This window comes from Balearica regulorum, chromosome 2 (assembly GCF_011004875.1).
Source record: "Balearica regulorum gibbericeps isolate bBalReg1 chromosome 2, bBalReg1.pri, whole genome shotgun sequence".
Taxonomy (NCBI): domain Eukaryota; kingdom Metazoa; phylum Chordata; class Aves; order Gruiformes; family Gruidae; genus Balearica; species Balearica regulorum.
In genome coordinates this window covers 147,098,551-147,118,469 of record NC_046185.1, presented here as the reverse complement: position 1 = coordinate 147,118,469, position 19,919 = coordinate 147,098,551, and the positions used below count along the sequence as shown (strand labels likewise).

General features: G+C 36.7%; 1 protein-coding gene across 1 annotated transcript in view; it reads right to left on the bottom strand.

Annotated features, from left to right (window-relative positions):
* PLXDC2 (plexin domain containing 2) overlaps nucleotides 1-19,919 on the bottom strand; it is a 278,497-nt gene that overhangs the window by 29,823 nt on the left and 228,755 nt on the right. The window contains exon 10 of the mRNA XM_075746340.1: nucleotides 2,065-2,125. Within this exon, the coding sequence (XP_075602455.1) occupies nucleotides 2,065-2,125 (61 nt within the window). The remainder of the gene's footprint in view (nucleotides 1-2,064; nucleotides 2,126-19,919) is intronic.

Below are 19,919 nucleotides of genomic sequence, written 5' to 3'. Positions count from 1 at the left end.
TCATGGGCAAATATTTTGATACAAATCTTGAGCCTTTTTTTTAAAAAAAATTCTGGACACTTTTAAAATTCTGCAAGTGTAATGAATATTTTCTTTTATGGATCACACAGTTTTGCAGGAAAATACATCCAATTAACTAGCAGCAAACACGGGAACTGCCTGTAGCTCCTGCTGTCCCCATTCATTTTAATGAGAAGTGGAATCCCGCAAAGCCTGTTCATTTTACTGAGATCTGGCTGTCAAAACCCAGTGGGTGTTGTCTTTCTTTTAATATATATGGGTATTTTATTGTCCTTTGTTTTACAAGAAACAACGTATTACGTTAAAAAAGGTATCAATACCTGCAGTATTCTTTAAATTTCTTCATATTTTAGCTTGAAAACCACTGTTAATTTCACTGATGCAATTTAATTGAAATTTAGCTCAAAATCTATACTACAAAAAAGGAAACATTACTATGAGAATCCTCATTATTCATCCTCTTGAATGAATGCATCTAAAATTAACCTCTGTGTGCTAATTATTGATCCTTCATTGAACTCCAGCAGTCAGCTCAGGCATCATTCTGGAAGATGCCAAGCAAGCTGTTGCTTCTACTCCATAGAGCCTGAAAGCTGGACTGTAAGCAGCAATCAAGTAGCCTAAAACTGTGCAAATCAAACTATTAGTTTCTCAGATACACTTAGCGTATCGATATTTTCCTCTCAGATCATGTACTAAGCCTTGGAGCATTAGTTGAGTTGAAACAAGAAGGGAGAAGCAGAATGGGATGCTACTGTCACTGGATCACTTCACCTACAGGCACAAGTGAGTCCTAGCTAATTATAATCTGGATTAAAGCAACACAAAGGTTGTGCACTATAACAACAAATACTCCCAGTAACTTTTATCTTAAGTTCTTGAAAAGGTTGTCCTCTGCAGACAAAAAATCTCACAGAAATTCCATTCTGAAATCATCAGTTTACAAACTGCAAAGCAGAAGCTTCAAGTCCATGTAACAAGGCAGTATATAGGATGCAGTTATTTTGCAATTACAGTTATAAGAAAAAAAATTTCTTCCGTCAGACTGGATTTATATCATTACTTATCTTTGCTTCTACCGAGAATAAAACAGAATGTGCTTTTCTAACTAGACACTTGGGGCTACATTTTGCCCTCAGTTTCACCTGACATCACATTTTGGAAAGACTATGTTGCAGAAACTCATGACAGAATTTATCCCTTTCAGCCAAAATGGAAAAGTAACTGTTTTTTTATGGCCATCAGGAGATTAAAAGTGTCATAAATTAATTTGTTCCTATTACCACACTACCCAAATGAAAAAACTAACAACAGAACAGAACCCTCAAACCAAAAAGCCTTATAAAGGGAGGACATTGGGACAGAACCAGCAGTAATACATTTATATATGTGTCTTGAAAATGAATGGCTGTGGTGCAGGAGTAGCTCGAGTACCTCTTTTAGAGGAGGCCCATGGTCCCTCTTTGACTGTCTACCACTACCACAGTCAGATATCTTGTTCTCTCACTGCCTCCCCAGGAAAGGACATCCAAATGCCTCATAGATGTTTGTGGGTTTGTTTTAATATCTTTGAATTCATGTATGTAATTTCTTCTGTACTAAATGATTTGGCTATATTTCATAACCAAAATGCAAGACATTGAATGCCTGTTTTTCACTTAAGACTATGCTGGCAGAGGGTTTTCTAAGGTGAGGAACATCACAATTTCTTCCCCTTTTCTGGCAAGAGTCAGAGATCTAAGAGAAAAACAGTGCAGGGACATTGTTTTGGGGCAGGCTTTCTGGTATTTTTATTTTTTATTTAAAGTATTTTCTCAGAGATAAATTTTTTATTTTGTGTCCATTTTATTCCCTGAAATAGGGAGTGAAATTGCTCAGCCTATTTTTGTTTATTATGCCTTACAGCATTTCCACTGAATGATAAAGATAAATATAGCATGTCTTTGCCTTGAAATCATGCTTCATAATATGAGGAAATTAATCAAAAGCATCTTAAGTATATAAATGGCCTCTGATGGGCTGAAGATGTAAACTACTACATACCTCTTCAGGGCAGCCACTGTCTACCCAATCTTGCCGGTGACGGTCAAATCCACTGGAGCATCTTTAAATGATGAAATACATAGAAGTTGTCCAGATAGAAATAGGGAGAAAACAAGAACAAGAAAGGAAGGGAGAGGAAGAGAAGAGAATGACAGAGAGAATAAGTAAATGATGTGATTTATTTTAAAATCTGCATGATTTATGTGATATTACCCTTATTCAAGAGGTTGTTGCTTGCAATATGAGTCAATCACTTAATCCACTTCAGTGAAAGGCATTTCAATGAATGAGTTATTATTTTATGTTGGTTTTTGATTTTTTTTTAATTTATAATCTTTAAATAGCAATGTCTTCCTTCCATTGGATAATTATACTTAAGACTGCACCAAGCCCTAGCATTTTTAAGTTTGATGTCAGCCATATGGATGTAAATTGGTTTAATTATTGCTGTCCAGACATCTTAGCCAGGAAAATTTAATCCCACAGAGGATGTAGTGAACCAGTCACTCCTTTTATCAGGCAAGGTGATCTGAAACATCAAGATACACATATAACGATGCGATCAATGTTCACAGATTTAGATAACAGCTCCTCTGAACAGCCTTTATGACAATTAGAGAATATTATACAGCTGCTTCTATCTCCTCACTAGCTGCAGAAAACTTAAGTTGCATGCATATTTCTTATCAAATTAAGTGAGGTTAATAACCTCCTTTCTCATTTGCAATATGTAGCAAAGAAATGGAAAAGCAACTTGTAAAACTTAAGTATAATGATTCCCCTGGCAATCCCCATCTCACAAGACTGTTATCAGTGTTTACACAGTAACTTAGGGTTTTCTAGACAACAGGTAGCATTACAAACACAAAGCATTATTAAAATGGCAAGCAAATAACTAAATCATGATGTCCGACTTTGAAAGAGATTCTTTAATTTTTATTTTAATTTTTAAATTAGGTTTTTAAATTTTGTTTTGTTTTGTTCTTTGCATTCACTTCCTGCAGTATTTTGTTATGAGACAAGATGATGTCATTTGGCATCCATGATCATAACTTACCTGACTGTACAGCAAGTAACTTTCTCACTGTCTTTTAATAAGACTAGGCAAGCAAATAAGGCCACTGTTATAGTTAGCTATATTTGTGGGGTAATTTTTTGTTCTAAATGAACTGAAAGATGCCAGGACATGTCAAGTACTACCCTACTTCAACCGAGGTAAACAGGTGCACTTGGAAGAATGGAACAGTGGAATCATTTTTATAGTAGGACAGGATGTTACCAGAGGATATAAACAACAATAACAACACACTTGGGACAACAAACTTCTCCATATAATTATTCCAAGCAGATTCTACAATGTCTTTGACAAAAGATTTTGAGAAAATGGTGATCCTCTTGTTAGTTGTACTTTCACTGATCCACATTCATCATTTGCAATGTTACTAAAAACAATAACCCAACCTAACAGGTGCCAACTATCACTCACTCTACAGCAACTGACTTTTACAAAAAACTATTGTAATGGAGAAAAAAAGATGCCCAAACCAGAAATGTATTCCACAGAAATACAGAGACCTCCTTCCCAATGCATGGGAAAGAGTTTTTTCTTCTTGCTGAAGGGTGAGTGAGTCAGTGCTATGCCCAGTGAGTCAGCTCAGTGCTGCCTCCCCATCTTTGGGGTGTTCTGTCTCCATGAATGTTTGAGACAACAAGGAAGACCTTGCTAAGCAGAAAGAAATGGTGACGTGACATTCCAGGTACAAACAGAACATATTTTTTTGAAGTCTCAAGTCTCTCATACTTTTCTCTAAAGTTTGAAGAGCTTCATTAGCAACTTCTGTGCCCATCTTGAAGGAGAACTGAACTAATTTTCAGATCTACTGAATACTCACAAACATATTACATTTCAGCCATAGTGTTCTGGCTAAAATCAAATGAGTTTGAGGATATTGTGTACCTCTGAAAATCAAGCCCAATATTTAGATATGACATTAAGCCACTCCATAAATTCCTACAATAGATGTAATTACTGCAGTTACATATCCATGCTAATTCAAATCCAACTGTACTTAGACCTAGTATATTAGATTTTATCTTGTACGTAAATGGTGTCAAACTTAAGGGTCCAAAGATTAAACGAATAAAAGCTTATCCTAGGCACACTCATTTACAATTCTTAAGTCAATTCTGACAAAATACTGAAATATGGTGGCAAGTAACATTGCTGGGTTGATTTTTCCCCAGGAATTAACAAACCACCAAAAGCTGAATGCAACATGCAAGGACTTGGAATGGATCATTCAAATATCTGAGATGATACTCTTCAGATGACCCTACCTTAAAGAAAATGTTGTTTAACATTTTCTGTTGATGTAATGGTGAGTCCAAACAATATTATCAGAAAGCAGCTTTATGGAACTAGATAGGCTCCAAGCAAATGTTTGTTTACGTCCTTTGACGTATGCGTCAATGAGATGTCAGCCATAGCAGATCCTATCATTGCTCCGTCATTGAGTTAGAATTCTGAGAATTGTCATTTCAGTGCAACACCCGCTCTACCAACCGCATTTTTAAGACCTTCATCTAGTAGCATGGTGATAATTCCCTGTTGCCATTAAAACATTGGAGCAGATTTGATTAGCTATGCCATTTATGCCATCTGTCAATGTGACCATTTCATTACAACTTCATTTTCAAGTGATGACCAGAATCAGTGCCTAACAAAGCAATAACGAAGATGTGCTAGGAAATGAGAGTAGGGACATTCAGGAAATGTAAGGAATTCCAGGATTTGTGTGGAACTTGGGAGTACTGGTTCAGGGAACAAAGGGAGAATTAAAGTCTCTGCATATATAGCAATGATGACTTGATATAACTAATGCATCTGAGTCTGGGTGACAAGAAAGAAGTTAGAAGCCTTTCAGTGAACTGTATATAACCAGAAAGGAGTTGGAGATGTCATCAGATCTACCAGATGACATTTACCTCTATTTGGCAGAGAATATTTAAATGAGAATTGTCCATGCAGTACATGAGCTGAAATGCTTTGCTGCTTCTCTTTTAAGAGAGTTCAATGAGGATTAATAATATTAATAAATCAGATACCCTATATACAGAAAATTCATTAAGGTTTAACCTGTAAAAGCTAAAAATGTAATGGAAAATTACCAGGAAGGACAGGGACAAAGTCTGGATGGAAAAATCTTTTCACCAGGTTAAGCTGGTATAAAACAATCAAGAGCATTAAAATGCACAACACGTGTCCATTAAAAGAACTATTCCCTAGTTTGTTTTTTTTTTTGCCGGGATATCTGTAACAGCATATGAAGAATGGATTTCTGGGAACTGAAGGGCATTCCAGAAACCTGAAATGATTTCTTAAATACCATGTAATTACTCAGCTCAGTTAAAATGTTTATTAACTCCTCTAAATAAAAGGTTAACCTGGAAAATTAAAAAGAAAATTGAACAGACAGAACTCTTTTCTGCCTTTAACCATTAAGGAAGGCTCATCATATTAGGAAAAGATTAAAACACTTCCTAGCTTGTTTGAATTACTAAAAAAGAATGAGAACATTTTAAAGTGGAATTTCTTTCCAAGCTGAGTGAGATAAGAAGTAAAATATCAAATTAAATATACATATAAAATATATTTAAAAAAATAAAAATACTGGAAGCCTTGAACTTTTTGTCTGTCCAACTGAAAAAAACCCTAATCATAGAGTGATTTTTGGAGGAAAAAAAGGACTACTTTTGTGCTTGGTCTGGCTTTGCCTCCTTCTACCACAGAATAAGCTCCATTTTTGTTCCTCCATCCTTCGAATATCACTTTCTTGTCACACTGTGCTGTCTGGGAAAAGACTGTATTTTCCTCTCTCTGTTATTTTCCACCTTCCCTTGTCACGAACACAGAACTTTATCACAGCTCGAAGCGCTTATGAAGTTCATGTGAAATGTCACTGTGAGTGACTGTGGTATGAATTTGTAAGGTATTTGAATGGTATTTGTGCTTATCATCTAGCTCAATACACCTAATCATATATCTAAATTCGATCATAGATGTGTTGTCTGTATTAATCCTTTACTTAAACATATTGCTTAATTAAACTGTACTTCAGAATAGGATGACAATTTGAATTATTAGAAGAGGATTTGCTCCCACTTTGCTGTTATAAGGTAAGAACAGCTAAGATGATTTTCTTAATACAAGGACTTTAAACATACAGCACCACAAACAGCCTGTACTATTTTAATGTTTATGAAAAATTCAAATATAATTACTAAGGCATAGTTAATACTTGATGCAGCATGTCTGTGTCTGCTGCACTGAATTCCTTGTCTTAACATTGCATGCCTCTCAAAATTTCCAATGTTCAGGTGATGATAAGGAGGATCAGAGAGTGGCACAAATTTCAGCAAGCAATCTTCAACCTGATGACGGTTCCACAATTTTATGGGACAGAAAGTTTGGAAAAATATAGCCACATGTTCTGAAAAGTACTCCTGCAATATCATGTAAACAGGAAAGTGAAAAGATGTTAAAAAAAGGCTGCTATTTTACAGTGAAAGAGGTTGCGCAAGAGTAAGACTCAATATTTGTAACTCTGACACATGTGAATAGGCAGTAGGAAATGACTCCCACAGGGAATTCTTGCTTTTGGAAGAGCCTGAGAATAAAGGCGGGCTGAAAGAAGTAAGTTTTATTTCCAATTCAACTAGAAAGAAAGGAAAAAAATCCTAGTTAAAGTGAGACTTGGCAGAGTACTGATTAAAGAAGAATAGAAGGATATTTTCTGTAATCTTAATGTCAGTTACAACAACAAAGGAAACATGCTGAAAAGCAGATAAAGAATAAAAAAGAAACTTTTGCTAAAGGCTCTGCTTTGAATAACTAGAAGAAAAAGCAAGCGTAACAGGAGGGCCCTAAAGTCAAATTTATGAGATTATGGTATCAGAATTTCCAACAGAATAATCAGAAAACAATAACAATCAAACATGTTCCTTGGGAAGGAGCCACACTGAAATTATATCTCTTCTACTAGATTAAATTCTCCACTGCCTTTGACTTTGTGCATTTATACCTGCACAAAGTGGGTATAAAGAGCTAATAGCAACAGAAGTTAGCAGAGAATTCTGATGTGTTGGCATTGCTACCTGCTTTGCACACAAGATATTACTCAGGATTTGAGGCAAAGAGTTCTGAAGCACTGCTAAGGGTACTTTACACTCTTGATGATCCCAACCAGCACAATTATCTACCCTTTCTCACCTTTACATGACTGTCTGAACCATTTTCTATCTTGGAGTATTCAAAATGATTTCTTCAATTTTAGGGTGGATGCTCCCATGATCTTACACTCTTTTTCCCTAATGTTACGATACACTTCCTTAAATAAATAAAAGTGAGTGGCCAGCTGTATTTGGAAAGCTACTTTATGGTACTTTACACTGACAACCTCAGAAGTACAGTTAGCCTCAGATACTCATTGCTTTGGTCTTGCTTTTAAAATGAAAATATAAAGGTCACCTTTGGAGAAAATATTTCCTTTTCCACTTTAGAGATGAGGAAATAGGGCATAGGAGACATGAAACGATCAGCTGAGATAACACAGAATTTCGTAGCAGAACCTAGAGTTAAGCCCAGATTTTCTGAAAACCAGATGAGCATACACTAATTCACAGTTCCTATGCTTCCCATAGTACTCCCAGACATATGAATTGTAGAACTGGGAATGATACTGAAAAACATCAAGACTCAAGTGGCATGCACCAAGGCACAGACCTCATTCACACATTGGCCAAGTTCCCTTTTTTATTCATATACTTTTCCTGGGATTTCGCTCCTTTATAAAAAAACACTGATAACATAAACAAGTAGTAGAATCCTTGGGACAGGATGCAAGTGGCCTGGTGCCTAGAGATAGTATGAAATAGGGCTGTTCAAATTTCTGTTATCACACATGAACCCCCAGCAGTCATGCAATATGGTGGCTGTTTCAGTACCAGTGGGCATCTGATCGGCCACTTCTAGCATTTCTAGCGTTGACCTGCTAGAAAGAGAAGTGCAGAGATGTGTTTGGTTAGGCTAGGTTACTGCTCCAGTTGTATCTCATTCGCAAGTCTAGAAAGAGTAAGAAGTCAAAGGAAACAGGAGCTACGACAGGAGAAGCAGGCATAATGTCTCTACACAAGCTTTATCTGTTTATAAAGGTATGTCAACAAAACAGGAGAGCATTCTGCACAAAGAACAAAAACCGTTTTGAAGCTGCATTTGTGGAAAGTATGGATGAATGAAGGTTAAGAAAAACACCTGCTGTAAAGGCTCTGTGAATTCTTCAGATAGAGAGCAAAAGAAAGGAAGGACATGAATCATCCTGTAACTGGTTATGTTCAAAGGAACTTAAAGTTCAGAAAGTTATTCATTTCCCAAATTAGTATTCTACTTGCATCTCATTTTTTCTCTAAAAGTGAGTCAAATTCTGAAGTCAAAATTCAGCAGGAAGTCTGCAAAACAGATTACTAAGGAATTATAGAACAGTTGGACTTCATCAATTTCTTCATTAATTGTATATATTAATATTTGTTGTGATATCTGGTGGGAAGCAAGTGGTTTCATTAATGCTATATATTGATGAAGATATTGGAAGAGTTAATAGACCTGAGTAGAGGGGGAACTAAAGATGTAATGGTGCACAACAAAGCCTTGATATTTAGGAATAACACTGATAAAACTTTGTTTATTTCCCTGAAATTGGGAATACCTCCTACAGAGGAATGTTACAGAGTTCCCACTGTTTAGGTGACTGGAAAGACTGATTAAATATATGTGCTATAGAGAATCAGTACACTATGTTGAGAAATTGAACAGTTTGCCTTGGCAGGTCTTAATCTCAGATTATCCAAATTTTATGAAGAGATATGCGGATTTCAGATTTGTCTAAATAAAAATTTCTGGCAACATTACATAGGAGTATGTGTATAGCAATATGTAAAATTTAAAATATTATACTCCCAAAAAGAGACTTTTCATTTATGGCCCTTCCTTAAAGAGTGATATCTAGGAGGCTGTAAGACAAATATGATTTCAGTGATGCTCAGGTTATATTCAGGAGTACAACCATAAGAGGTGAGTACTTCTGGAAAGCGGTTAAGACTATTGTGATCATTCTGGCTGTTTCTACACCAGTAAAATAAACATGCCCAGAAATGTGCCTTGGCACTGAAGACAGCTGGCACAGAATGGCCTATATCTGAACAAGCAAACTCTCTCAACCTTGAAAAGAAGGAGGTTGCACATAAACTGCCAACTGGGAATAATCCTTGGAACAGTCCAACTCCTGCACCATGCCTGGGAACTGCTCTGGACAGTGCTCCTGGGCATGGACTGAAATCACATCAGGGAACATCATAACTATTTAATGGCACAGACAATCATTTCCAATGCCCAGGAAGCTTCCCAGGCTCTGTTTAATTTGCAAGTAATTCTATGTCAAAAAATATTTGGTATAGGAAGATGAACTACAGCTGTACAAGTGACTTTGTATGACGGCTGAACTGACCATTAAACAAATCTGACTGGGACTGCCATTCTGCATTATATTTCAGTGAAACAGAAAAAATAAAGAGAAAGAAAATTTGATATAGTGCAAAAACAACAACAAAAAATTGTCGATTGATTTAATTAAAAATTAAATTAAATTAATTTAATTAAAATTAAATTAAATTAAATTAATTAAAAATTAAATTAATTAAAAATTATTTGATTTATTTAATTCCTTGTTTTATTTTTATTTATTCCTTGTTTTATTTATTTCCCTTATAATGAGAGCAGAAGAAATGAAGAGTGAGAGCGTGAGGGTCACAAAACTGGTGGAAGACAGATTTCTCCATAGTAATGCGGTGGATTGGATGTTGATATGAAGGGAAGAAAAGTAATGGTTCCACAAAAGTACATTGACGTTCATCCTATAAAGCATCCCAGAGTCAGGTGTGATAACCTGGGCTGCGTATCTCCACAGACATGTCCTGAATTTCTGTCCTGAATTAGGAGGTCTTCTGAAATGCTTTGTACTCATTTTCTGTTCTTTCATTTGTTTGTAAACACTTGGAATGAGGAAGGAAAGGGGCAGTTAAGAAAATTATTATCTAGCCCAACAATTAAGGATAAAATGGGGAGGTGGTATCTAGGTTCTGTAATATACTCTCATGAACATTCAAATATTTCATAAAAGATACACAGAAACTAATTTCTCAGAACATAACATTTTACAACAGTCAAGGAAGATCAGAAACTACAAATTAAATTAATCTCAGACATGAAAGGGAAGAAATCTGATACCGTGTTCCTCACTAAATTAATGTTCTGCCAAAAGGGCCTATTGGACAAAATGCAGCTACTGCACAATCATTATTTTTGCTAATCCATTAATGAAGTTTTTTCTGTAACTGTCTCTGACAAATTGTCCTGAAGTCATAAAGCTTGGTCAGTAAAGGCTGGTCAAATTTGTGTATTTTCTAATACACGATTGTTGGAAAAGAAAAAAATTCCCAAGTTGTCCCGCTGTTCTAAGCAATAAAGTTGATTTATTTCAGTCCATTGGAAGAGAAAAGATAAACTGCAAAATAGTAGTAGCAGTGCTCTCTGTATAGCAATGCATAAAAACATTACAAAATGAGGATCAACGGTTAACAGAACTAATCTGTTTCAGTACTATGCTACCTTTTATGATTAAGAATTCAGTTAGGACAACAAAACTTTATTTCATTAGGAGTACCTTGCTTAAACAATTAGCTCGTGAACTGGGAGAACTGCTGTTGTAGGGCCTAACTGGTATCTTCAGAAACTAAGCACCTACATATGTTTTCTTTCTTTTTTTCCCCTTAGCTGCCATATTAGAACTTTGAAGGGTTTTTCTCTCTGAAGTCAAAACTCCTTATATCCTGCCATACTTGGTTTCAGGAGTAGTGACCATGAACTATTTAAAAATCCACTGTTTTCATTAGGGGAAGAGACTAGTCAACCTAGTTATACCTCTTCTAGTAGCACAGGAATAACAGCATAAAATAATATAAAAAATTATATATGATAGTCAACAGAGAGAGAACTGGATAAAAATATCAGTAGTTTAGGTTAAGGAAAAGTTACCAAATTTTAGAGGTGTGAAAAAGAGATAAGTTGGGACTTTACACATGCAAGAACTAGAAGAAACAGCCTGAATGTCAAGACAATCTAAGCAGGGTAAAAATTATGCTGTAGACAAGATGATATGATTATTTTAGGTTAAGATATATTATAGTCGGACAATCAAAGAGAAGTTTGAGACCCTGACTGCATTCCTCTGTCTTTGAACCTGTGCTTATACGGACAAGGTTCCTATCTGCAGATGTCAAAACCTCCTTGAAGGTTTGTCTCTGAATTCAGGTAAAGTAGGTAAAATTTCTGCCTTACCTGGTAACTTCCCTCTCAATGTTTTTGAAGTAATCTTTACTCTTGCGTTTAAGTAAATATCTTGGTTTTTTATATTTGTTCTCATTTCTGTTCTGTATTCACCTTATCATCATCTACCTATATTTCACATTACCATACCATGCAAATTAACATCCTAACTGTTTTGCATTTTTCTTTATCTACCCAGTGTAATGCATGAGCATGTTGTTAAGTATAAATCTTTTAATTTGTTATCAGGAAAGCCTGTTTGGTTTACGATGTGCTCCTTGCACTCTTCTGATTATACAATTAAACTCTAATTGTTACATTAAACCACCATTGGAGACATTTATTTGGGATTCAGCCAGGCTATAACGCCTGGTATAAAAAAACAGTCCTGAGAAAGTCCATCACATGGCGTAGAATGATGACCAGCAGTCAGAGTCAAGTTTCTTAAAATGTCTACGATATGTATAAACTGCATTCTGAGGCACCTGTCTGTGGAGCCCTTTCACAGGCAAGTGTCACCTTTCACCAGTGAAATAGGAACATGTTTGAATTCCAACTTTCTGGTAGTAGCTATCCATGTAAGAAATGAACAGATAAAAATGAAACCAAATAGAAAAGAATTTGGGGCTGCTGTGTGACTGAATGTGATGCAGTTCTGCCAGCAAATGACTATTTAATCCCAGAGTGAATGCCTGTTTAATAGAGCAGGGCAATACCCGCTATTATGGCTATAGCACTCCTCAGGATAAACAAACAATGCAGAATTAATGAACTCAACTCTATTGGGATTTGAAAGATTTACGGCTGGCACAGAAGCTGCAGTTCTAGGTTCATCAAAGACTGAGTGGGGTTTTGTCTTATTGTTCTAATACAATAAATGAAGAATAAAAAGTTACTAAAAATGTAAAAGAATTGCAAAAGAAGTTTCTACAGAAAAGAGCTGTGCTACCTACCTATTTATCTAGTGTTTTATCACTATGGTTTCTTAGATGCATCTGTGAAATTAAACATGGAAATTAAACACAGATTTTGTGATCTTCCTTCCAAATTAATCAGCAAAAGTAAATATTCTCAAAGGTATAAATAACAGACGGATGTCTACTTTCCCTTCTCTCAACGGGATTTAAGTGTTTAACTGTCGTCTGTATCTTTGATAACTACTTCCTGCATTTATAATAAAACACCTTGGGAATGTGATATATTTGATAGACCTACATGAGACAGACTTTGCATTAAGGTCTTAAAACAGTCCAGGCAGTGGTCCTTTTTATATTGACTGTGATATCTATGTCTTGGCCAAGCTGTGTTGCAAAATTGGATACCACAGAAACCTGCAGAGTGGATAACGAACAGAGTTTCTAAGCTCCAGAAGACACAGTAACATCTCTGGCAAGGGAACCAAGAGCTAGTGAAACCAATCTCAAATTTTGAAAGGCAAATGATATGGTAGGAAACACAAATATACAATATGAGTAGTGTGAGTGATGTGGCTTAAATAAATCACTGTGTTTATATCTAGATTAAGAAACTTCAAAATGCTTCCCAGCCTTCAGGTCCAGGATTTCATAGAAAATATTTCAACGGAAAGGTTAGGATTTCAGAGTAATAAGAACTGTTGCAATCTTCTGCTCATTTTCTAGAAATAAAGTTTTGTAACCCAGCCTTATATTTCTTAAAAATCTGCTTCAGTTATGAGCATAGCTGTTGTCCACGTTGTTTTGAGTTTTTCAGGAAAAACAAAGCAAGGCATACATATGTAAAAGTGTGTGACTAATGCTGCAGTTGTAAGAAAACTGGCTAGTTTCTGTATGAAAGAAGGATTCAAATTCAGTTAGGTAGATATAAAATCTGTTAATGGTAGGATAGGGATAGTTTTATTCTCTAGTTTGGGGCTGCTGAGAACATCAGTGAGCAGAAAGGAGCGCACTGCAGAAGATGTGGAGAAAGGAACCTCGAGGAATGAAGCTCATAAGAAAGTTCGACTAGTGCAGCAAAAAGCTCAGGTGTTTGCCCTGAAAAAGTATTCCACATAGTTCTCAGGTGGTATGTGTCCATTTTAAGATATCGGCTTTGAACCAGCCAAGAGGATGATTTTACACTAGCAGGTCCCACACCATATCTAGTGAATTGGCTGGTTTTGCTCTGATGTGTCCCAAGCCTCTGAGAGCTACTGCACCTTCACTAGACTTCTGTTTGGAGATTGAACTTTTTAGGTTTATTTGTATTAATCATAGGAATTGTACCAGACAATCTGTGCTTAAGGGGAATTACAGAAATTCCACAATAATTCCATGGAATCCAGCTACTAACAAGTTCCTCAAATTTATCAAAAAATGCAAAAAGGCTATTTATCTGTATATCAATCTCAGTGAAAACTTAGTTCATCTGGCTGCAGGCTAACTTTCAATGAAAACATGTTAAGAGCTCAGGATTATCCATGTTCCATAACAGTACTTTTAAATGTACTGTTATGTACATTTTACTGATACGTACATCTTTACTGTTATGTATTTTTAAATATACCTTCAGGGTCACTGAAGCTTACACTGTCTTCTAAAGAGAACTGCCATCCCACTTGAGAAGATTTATGATCTATGTGATCTTGTGAGGCTTCTTTCATCAAACAATACCAGCACTGGGCTCACTCCGGTTTGAGAAAAAGCTTTGTTCATTAAGCTCTTCTGTGCCACTTTCTTGTCTTGCTTTACTCCCATCAGGCCTGCCATGCATACAAAATTCTCAATTATTGAATGCTAATTTCCTAACAGTTTCTTGCAGTTCATGTGTTCAAATTAGCTTGTCAAATTAAGAGTGAGCAGCTTGGAAACGATGTGAAGAAGTTGGGTGTGGAGCAATTTTCTGCTCAATAAAGTATAGATCTAGTTATCGTATCATTCTTATCAGTAATGTATCAGGGCTGACAATTTTACACATTCATTCTTGATGCATTTGTTGCACTTGATTAAAAAGACCGATTGCTGTCTCAACACAACTTTTAAAACAGAAGAAAAATACATTGCGTTTTAATCAGAGCAAACTCTGACAAAGGGCCAGATTTTCAATATGATTGCTCCATAATTTGAGACAAACAGTATACAAGTTAGAAAAATAGTACTGACATTACTTCTCATTTATCACGGGGTAAATTTGACCTAATTCGACGATCTGCTTGTTAAGACCCAGGTGTTAGGACTCTGCCATGTTTTCATATAAAACCACTCCAGCATAAAAAACTGCTGCAGTGAAATACAAATTCTAGAAACAGGCAGAATCTGGGGATATTTCTTCCACTTTGCCTGAAGCAGCAGTATATTCAGCAAATTCATGAAGTTATACACACTGATAGAATGGAATGTATTTTAGAAAATACACTATATTTTAAACCTCTAGCTCTTCTAAAGCATTTAAAATAAGATTTTCCTTGTCATTTGCGTATGAATCTATTACACTGATTGGATTATGTATGCTCCCTCTGGTGGTTTACTTAATCCATACAAATGCCTCTTTTTTTTTTTTTGTTTTGATTTTGTAATTCAATGGCTAAGATACTGTGGCCAATTTTGTAATAACAGTTGAATAGTGTTGGGATAAAAAAAGCCTGAGTATAAATCAGCAAGTCTTCCTCCCATCTTTTAATTTGGAATTGAAATATGTAATATCCCTAAAGCAAACAAACTAGGAAAATTAAAATAATTAAAAACAGGAAGTATGTAAAAGTGAGGATTTGAATAAAAATTGAGCTCTACAAATGGTTGCTTATGAATGTAGGGACAGGAGTAAAAATAATTTCAGGGCCAGAAGCTAAAACTCCCTTCCTTGCACTGTACTAAGTGTTTTGCCACCTTGTACTGCAATGCCCAAGCTTGTTACTTCACCCATAAAATAAACAGTAACTTCAGTTCCAGGCCTTCATTGTAATTTCTTTGCATAAGACGAGATCCAGAGCTTTTGAAGAGTGTATTTATAACATCTGAGTTAAAAAACCTTTAGATTTCAAGATTTTTTTTTTTTTTTTTTTTTTTTTTAGAACTTCATAGTTTTGGTAAAACGGTAAAACAACCTGAGTGCTTAGACCAAAGCATGTCACGACAGGAGATGTTCACTACACGTTCACTGCACAATTAAGCTGATGTATCTGCACTCTCAGCTTATGAGTATTTTTGGTCCTGATCTCATCCATTGCTTTCCCCTGCTCCGTAATGGAATCTACAACTTTTGCTATGGTGTCAGCTGTCCAGATGAGGAAAATGTAGATACCAAACTGTAAACTTTGTGTGGAGAAAGACCCTGTGTTTCTTATTTGGATTTTTAAATTTTCTTTTGTAAATCAGGGGGTTTATGTATTGCATGATATTTATTTTTGTGCTTTTTTTGTAAATCTGTATGGGTGGTGCTTTGCTTAGCCCATAAATATTTTAGATTACATAAGACTGTTGCTTATACTACAATATTTGATTCAACACAATTTTTATGAAAATAGCTCTTGTCAGGTGGGACATACAGAACAACAACCAAACAAAAAACCCTAAAACCTTTTCCTCTTCCTGATATTGAACCTTTCCAGACATAAACTCAGACTTGAAAGTTAACTAAACATGTTTTCAATTTCTTTCTAAAAGACGAATAAACAAACAAGATATTTCAAGCTTGCCCAGAAGTTCAGAAGACAAATAATAGGCAACCATTTTTCATCTCAATTACTGTAAGGGCACCGTGGAAAACTGTCACTTCATATTTCAACTGTAAAATGTTTTCTTAAGAACTACAAGTGCCTGAAGATTTTCCCTTCCCTGCTTTCCAGCTAATCAGCAAAACAACTTATTACCTGCTTAGATGGGAACAGTGATTTTCGTAATAAAAGATTAGAAGTATCAAGACTTAAATCACATTATTGCTACTATTCCCAGACATATTTCTGATTTTTCACTCTGCTTAGAATGCATTCAAAAAAAGCAGTCATAACCTTTTCATTTACATAACTAGTGCTATTGCTGGCATATGGGATTAAGTGTTGAGGGGAAATGTAGCACAAATGGGATTCTTTCATCTTTTTAGCTCAGAATTGCTTTAAGAGTACAAGAAGCTTCGGGACCTGTGTGCACACACGGGCAGAATAACTCTGCCTAGAGTGCACGGAGTGTCCTGGCTCACCACTGCACACAGAAAGTCCAACACGGGAATTCGTGCGGCCTGTTCCAGGGCACTTTTCAAACTGGGGGTGTGCACCCCATGGGTCAATACCATAAACGGGTATGATTTCAAACCAGATTATTCAATGCATAGTTTGGAAAACGGAGACACTTAAGGATATAAGTGAATAGCGTTTATACATGAGCAGGATCTTTTTTTGTGAACTAGGACTTGCAGAGCTGAATCTCTCTTCCCTGGTGGACCCGGGGAAGCCCCCGGCATGGCTCCCTGGAGAGCAGTGGCAGGAGCTGACTTGAGTCTCCAGGCAGCCACCACCTGAGGGTAGCAGAGCTGCTCTGTGCTGGAGCCGTGCAAGGGGGTACCAGTTTCAGTGCTCAGGCTTAAGCACCTGGACATCTGATGGGCCATCCACCTTTCAGGTGTGACTTGGGTTCAGAGGACCCATGTTCACTTGCCTCCTGTGCCTCAGGGGATTCTCTGATCATTGTGAGACTGCTGTGGTGTCACACAATGAGTAGAGGAGATTCATGGGGCTCAGGGACTTCACTGCTGAGTCTGGCTTAGACTCAGGCAGGTGTAGGTATCTCCTCAGACAAAGTGTTTGAAGGCTAGAGACCTTTTTGAACTTAGATACTTAAGTCCAGAGTTTAGTGAAAAGGTACTTCTAGCACTTATTATTCTGCATAACTTCCCTTGAAAACCCAGGTGGATCAGCCAGCAATACACCCTTGTGTACCTAGCCGTTAGGCTTTTGAGTGCCCTTGGCATAAGGCAGCCAGTTTTGAGGTTTTAAAATTTGAATATAGGTACCAACAGTGACAGCTGAATAAAACTACCATCTAAACTGTTTGTAGCTCTTGCCCTTAGTCCTTCAGTACTCCAGTTCCCTATCTCCAGCGCTGGGATGATAGCACCTTGCTAACGCTGAAGGACGTTGCAAGGACTGGGAGATGCTTTCATCCTGCACTAATTAAGTGAAGCATGAGACACATTCAAAACCTGAGTCTCCAGCATGCACAGATTGCAAAACTGTGCTCTTTGCCTCATTTCTGAACTCACTGAAATATCAGTATAACTTCACTGCTGAAATCAGACTTTCCTGAAGTTCATCAAAACAAAACCATCAATATCTACAGAATCTGAACATAAATCTTTTCAAAACTTTGTATAAAGGTGGCTTTTAAAAATTCCTTGATCATTTAAGCATCCTATTTCCATTCTATTTCAGTGCCAACTCTTTTAAAGTTAATAAACACAATTAATTTCTTGGGCAATTAACTTCAAATATTTCCAAGGGAACTCAGTATTTCAGTAATGCAAGCAAGTTGTACAAATTGAACCTATAAAATAACAGCAAAGTTGCCTTAAAGCTTCCAAAAACTTTCCTAGAAAATGACATCTCTAACATGCAGGCTATACTAAGTGCCTAGAGTATGTAATCATTTTCAGAAGCATGAAAAGATGATCTAACATCAAAGAATTCCCCCAGTTTTTACACACCGGGAAGTCAGAGATAATGAAGAGCAAATGATCCAAGTTTCAGCCACAGGTGACTACTATGAGACAGATGATCAGTGTTTCTGGTATTTTATAGACATAGATCCTTGTATAGGAGAAAGCTATGATATCACCTTAGCTTACATATTTATAGTTAGTCTCTTTTACTTATGGAACAGTTATGGAACATACATAGTTAAAAAACTATTAGGTCCTAGGGGGATCCTCCATCTGCTGAAGTCAAAAGAAAATTATATGCCTTTGCTTTAGGCATGATGAAACTGTATGACATATGTCATACTGGATTTCCGAGTGGAGAGTTTGATGATCCCTTATGAAAAGGGAAACTGTGATTTAAGCTTGTAGAAAGCGTCAGGAATAGAGGATTTTGCTACGAATCACCTACAAGAAGAACCTATCTCTCCGAAGACTGCAGAGTTTGCACAGCAGCTGGGCTGAAGTTACAGGTAGGAAACAACCCACTGTTGTAGAATAGTTATTTTTATTCCAACACAAATTGCCCACATGGGGGAGTACAGTTATTTTGCAATGGCTCTGCTGGTCAATTTTCCTTGTGCAGTTACAGGTTTTATATAAATTTTCTGCTTTTCCAAGAACTGTACTTTGTTTTGGGAATGATTCAATATATGGTTTAAATTTTGTGCAAGGAAAAAAAATATACAAAATGCTGTTCTTGGTAGTAATGTTGCTCTAGCTATGTTGCTCTGGGTCATAACTTGTTGAGAAAAAAGGGTTGTAGAATTGGTACAGAGTTTTGCTTCCCCCGGATACATTTGCTTGTTACCCACGTGGAAGTCTGCCTGCTCTGGGAGGTCTCACTTTAGAGTACCAACGTGCTACTGCGGCTCCACAGGAGGAACATCACTGTCTGTTGCATCCATATCTGACCCTCATTGCTCCCTAATGGTGTCCTCACTAGCAAACAGGCAATTCTCCCTCTGCAGAAATCAGAGCACTAGATAGTCGGTAGATTATTGCCACACTGGAAACCTGTCACTATCAAGTTCAAAGCCTTCTTCAGGCTTTTGCACCAAAAGGCTAATTGTCTTCCCCACCCTGGGCTTTGCCTGCAGCCAAGAGAGACAGTTTTTGGTTTCTCACCTCCGAGACCAGTGTGTCCAGTCAGCTTTGCAACCCAGAAGCACTGCTCAGGCATTACTCCTAAGCATCTGCTTCTGCTTACTTCAAAAAATCCTATGAGCACTCATTTGAAAGTGGACTGTAAATACTAATTTGCTTTGTACTCTAGGCACTTCTGAAATGTCTAAGTTAATACTTCATGTAATGCTTTGCCCTTGTTTTTCCAAGCAAATTTTATTCTGCTGCAGCAGAGCAATGTATATCACAAGAAGAGATAAAAGTCTTGGTTGATTTACAAAGCTGGTGACTTAAGAGCAGTGACATACAGAAAAAGCTGGAGCACTGTGATGAAAGAACTCAAAACTTTCCATCCTTTATAATTTTTAACCAGGATTGTTAGATTTTCTTGTTGAGCAAGTGCTTCTTTATCACATGCAAAAAAGAACATTTTAACACAGCAAACTTATTTTTGAGGGGAGCAAAACCACAATGTGATACTGAAGTAAATGATTCTGAGTACTGTCCTGTGATCCAGACACCTCCACCGAGAATGGAGTAAGGTGGGTTTTTTTGTATTTCCCTAAAATGAATAAACATGCTGAGGAACAGCAAGGTAAAAGAAGAGAGGTACTCGACTGGAAGGCTGGCGAGAATATCCAGAACTGGTAGG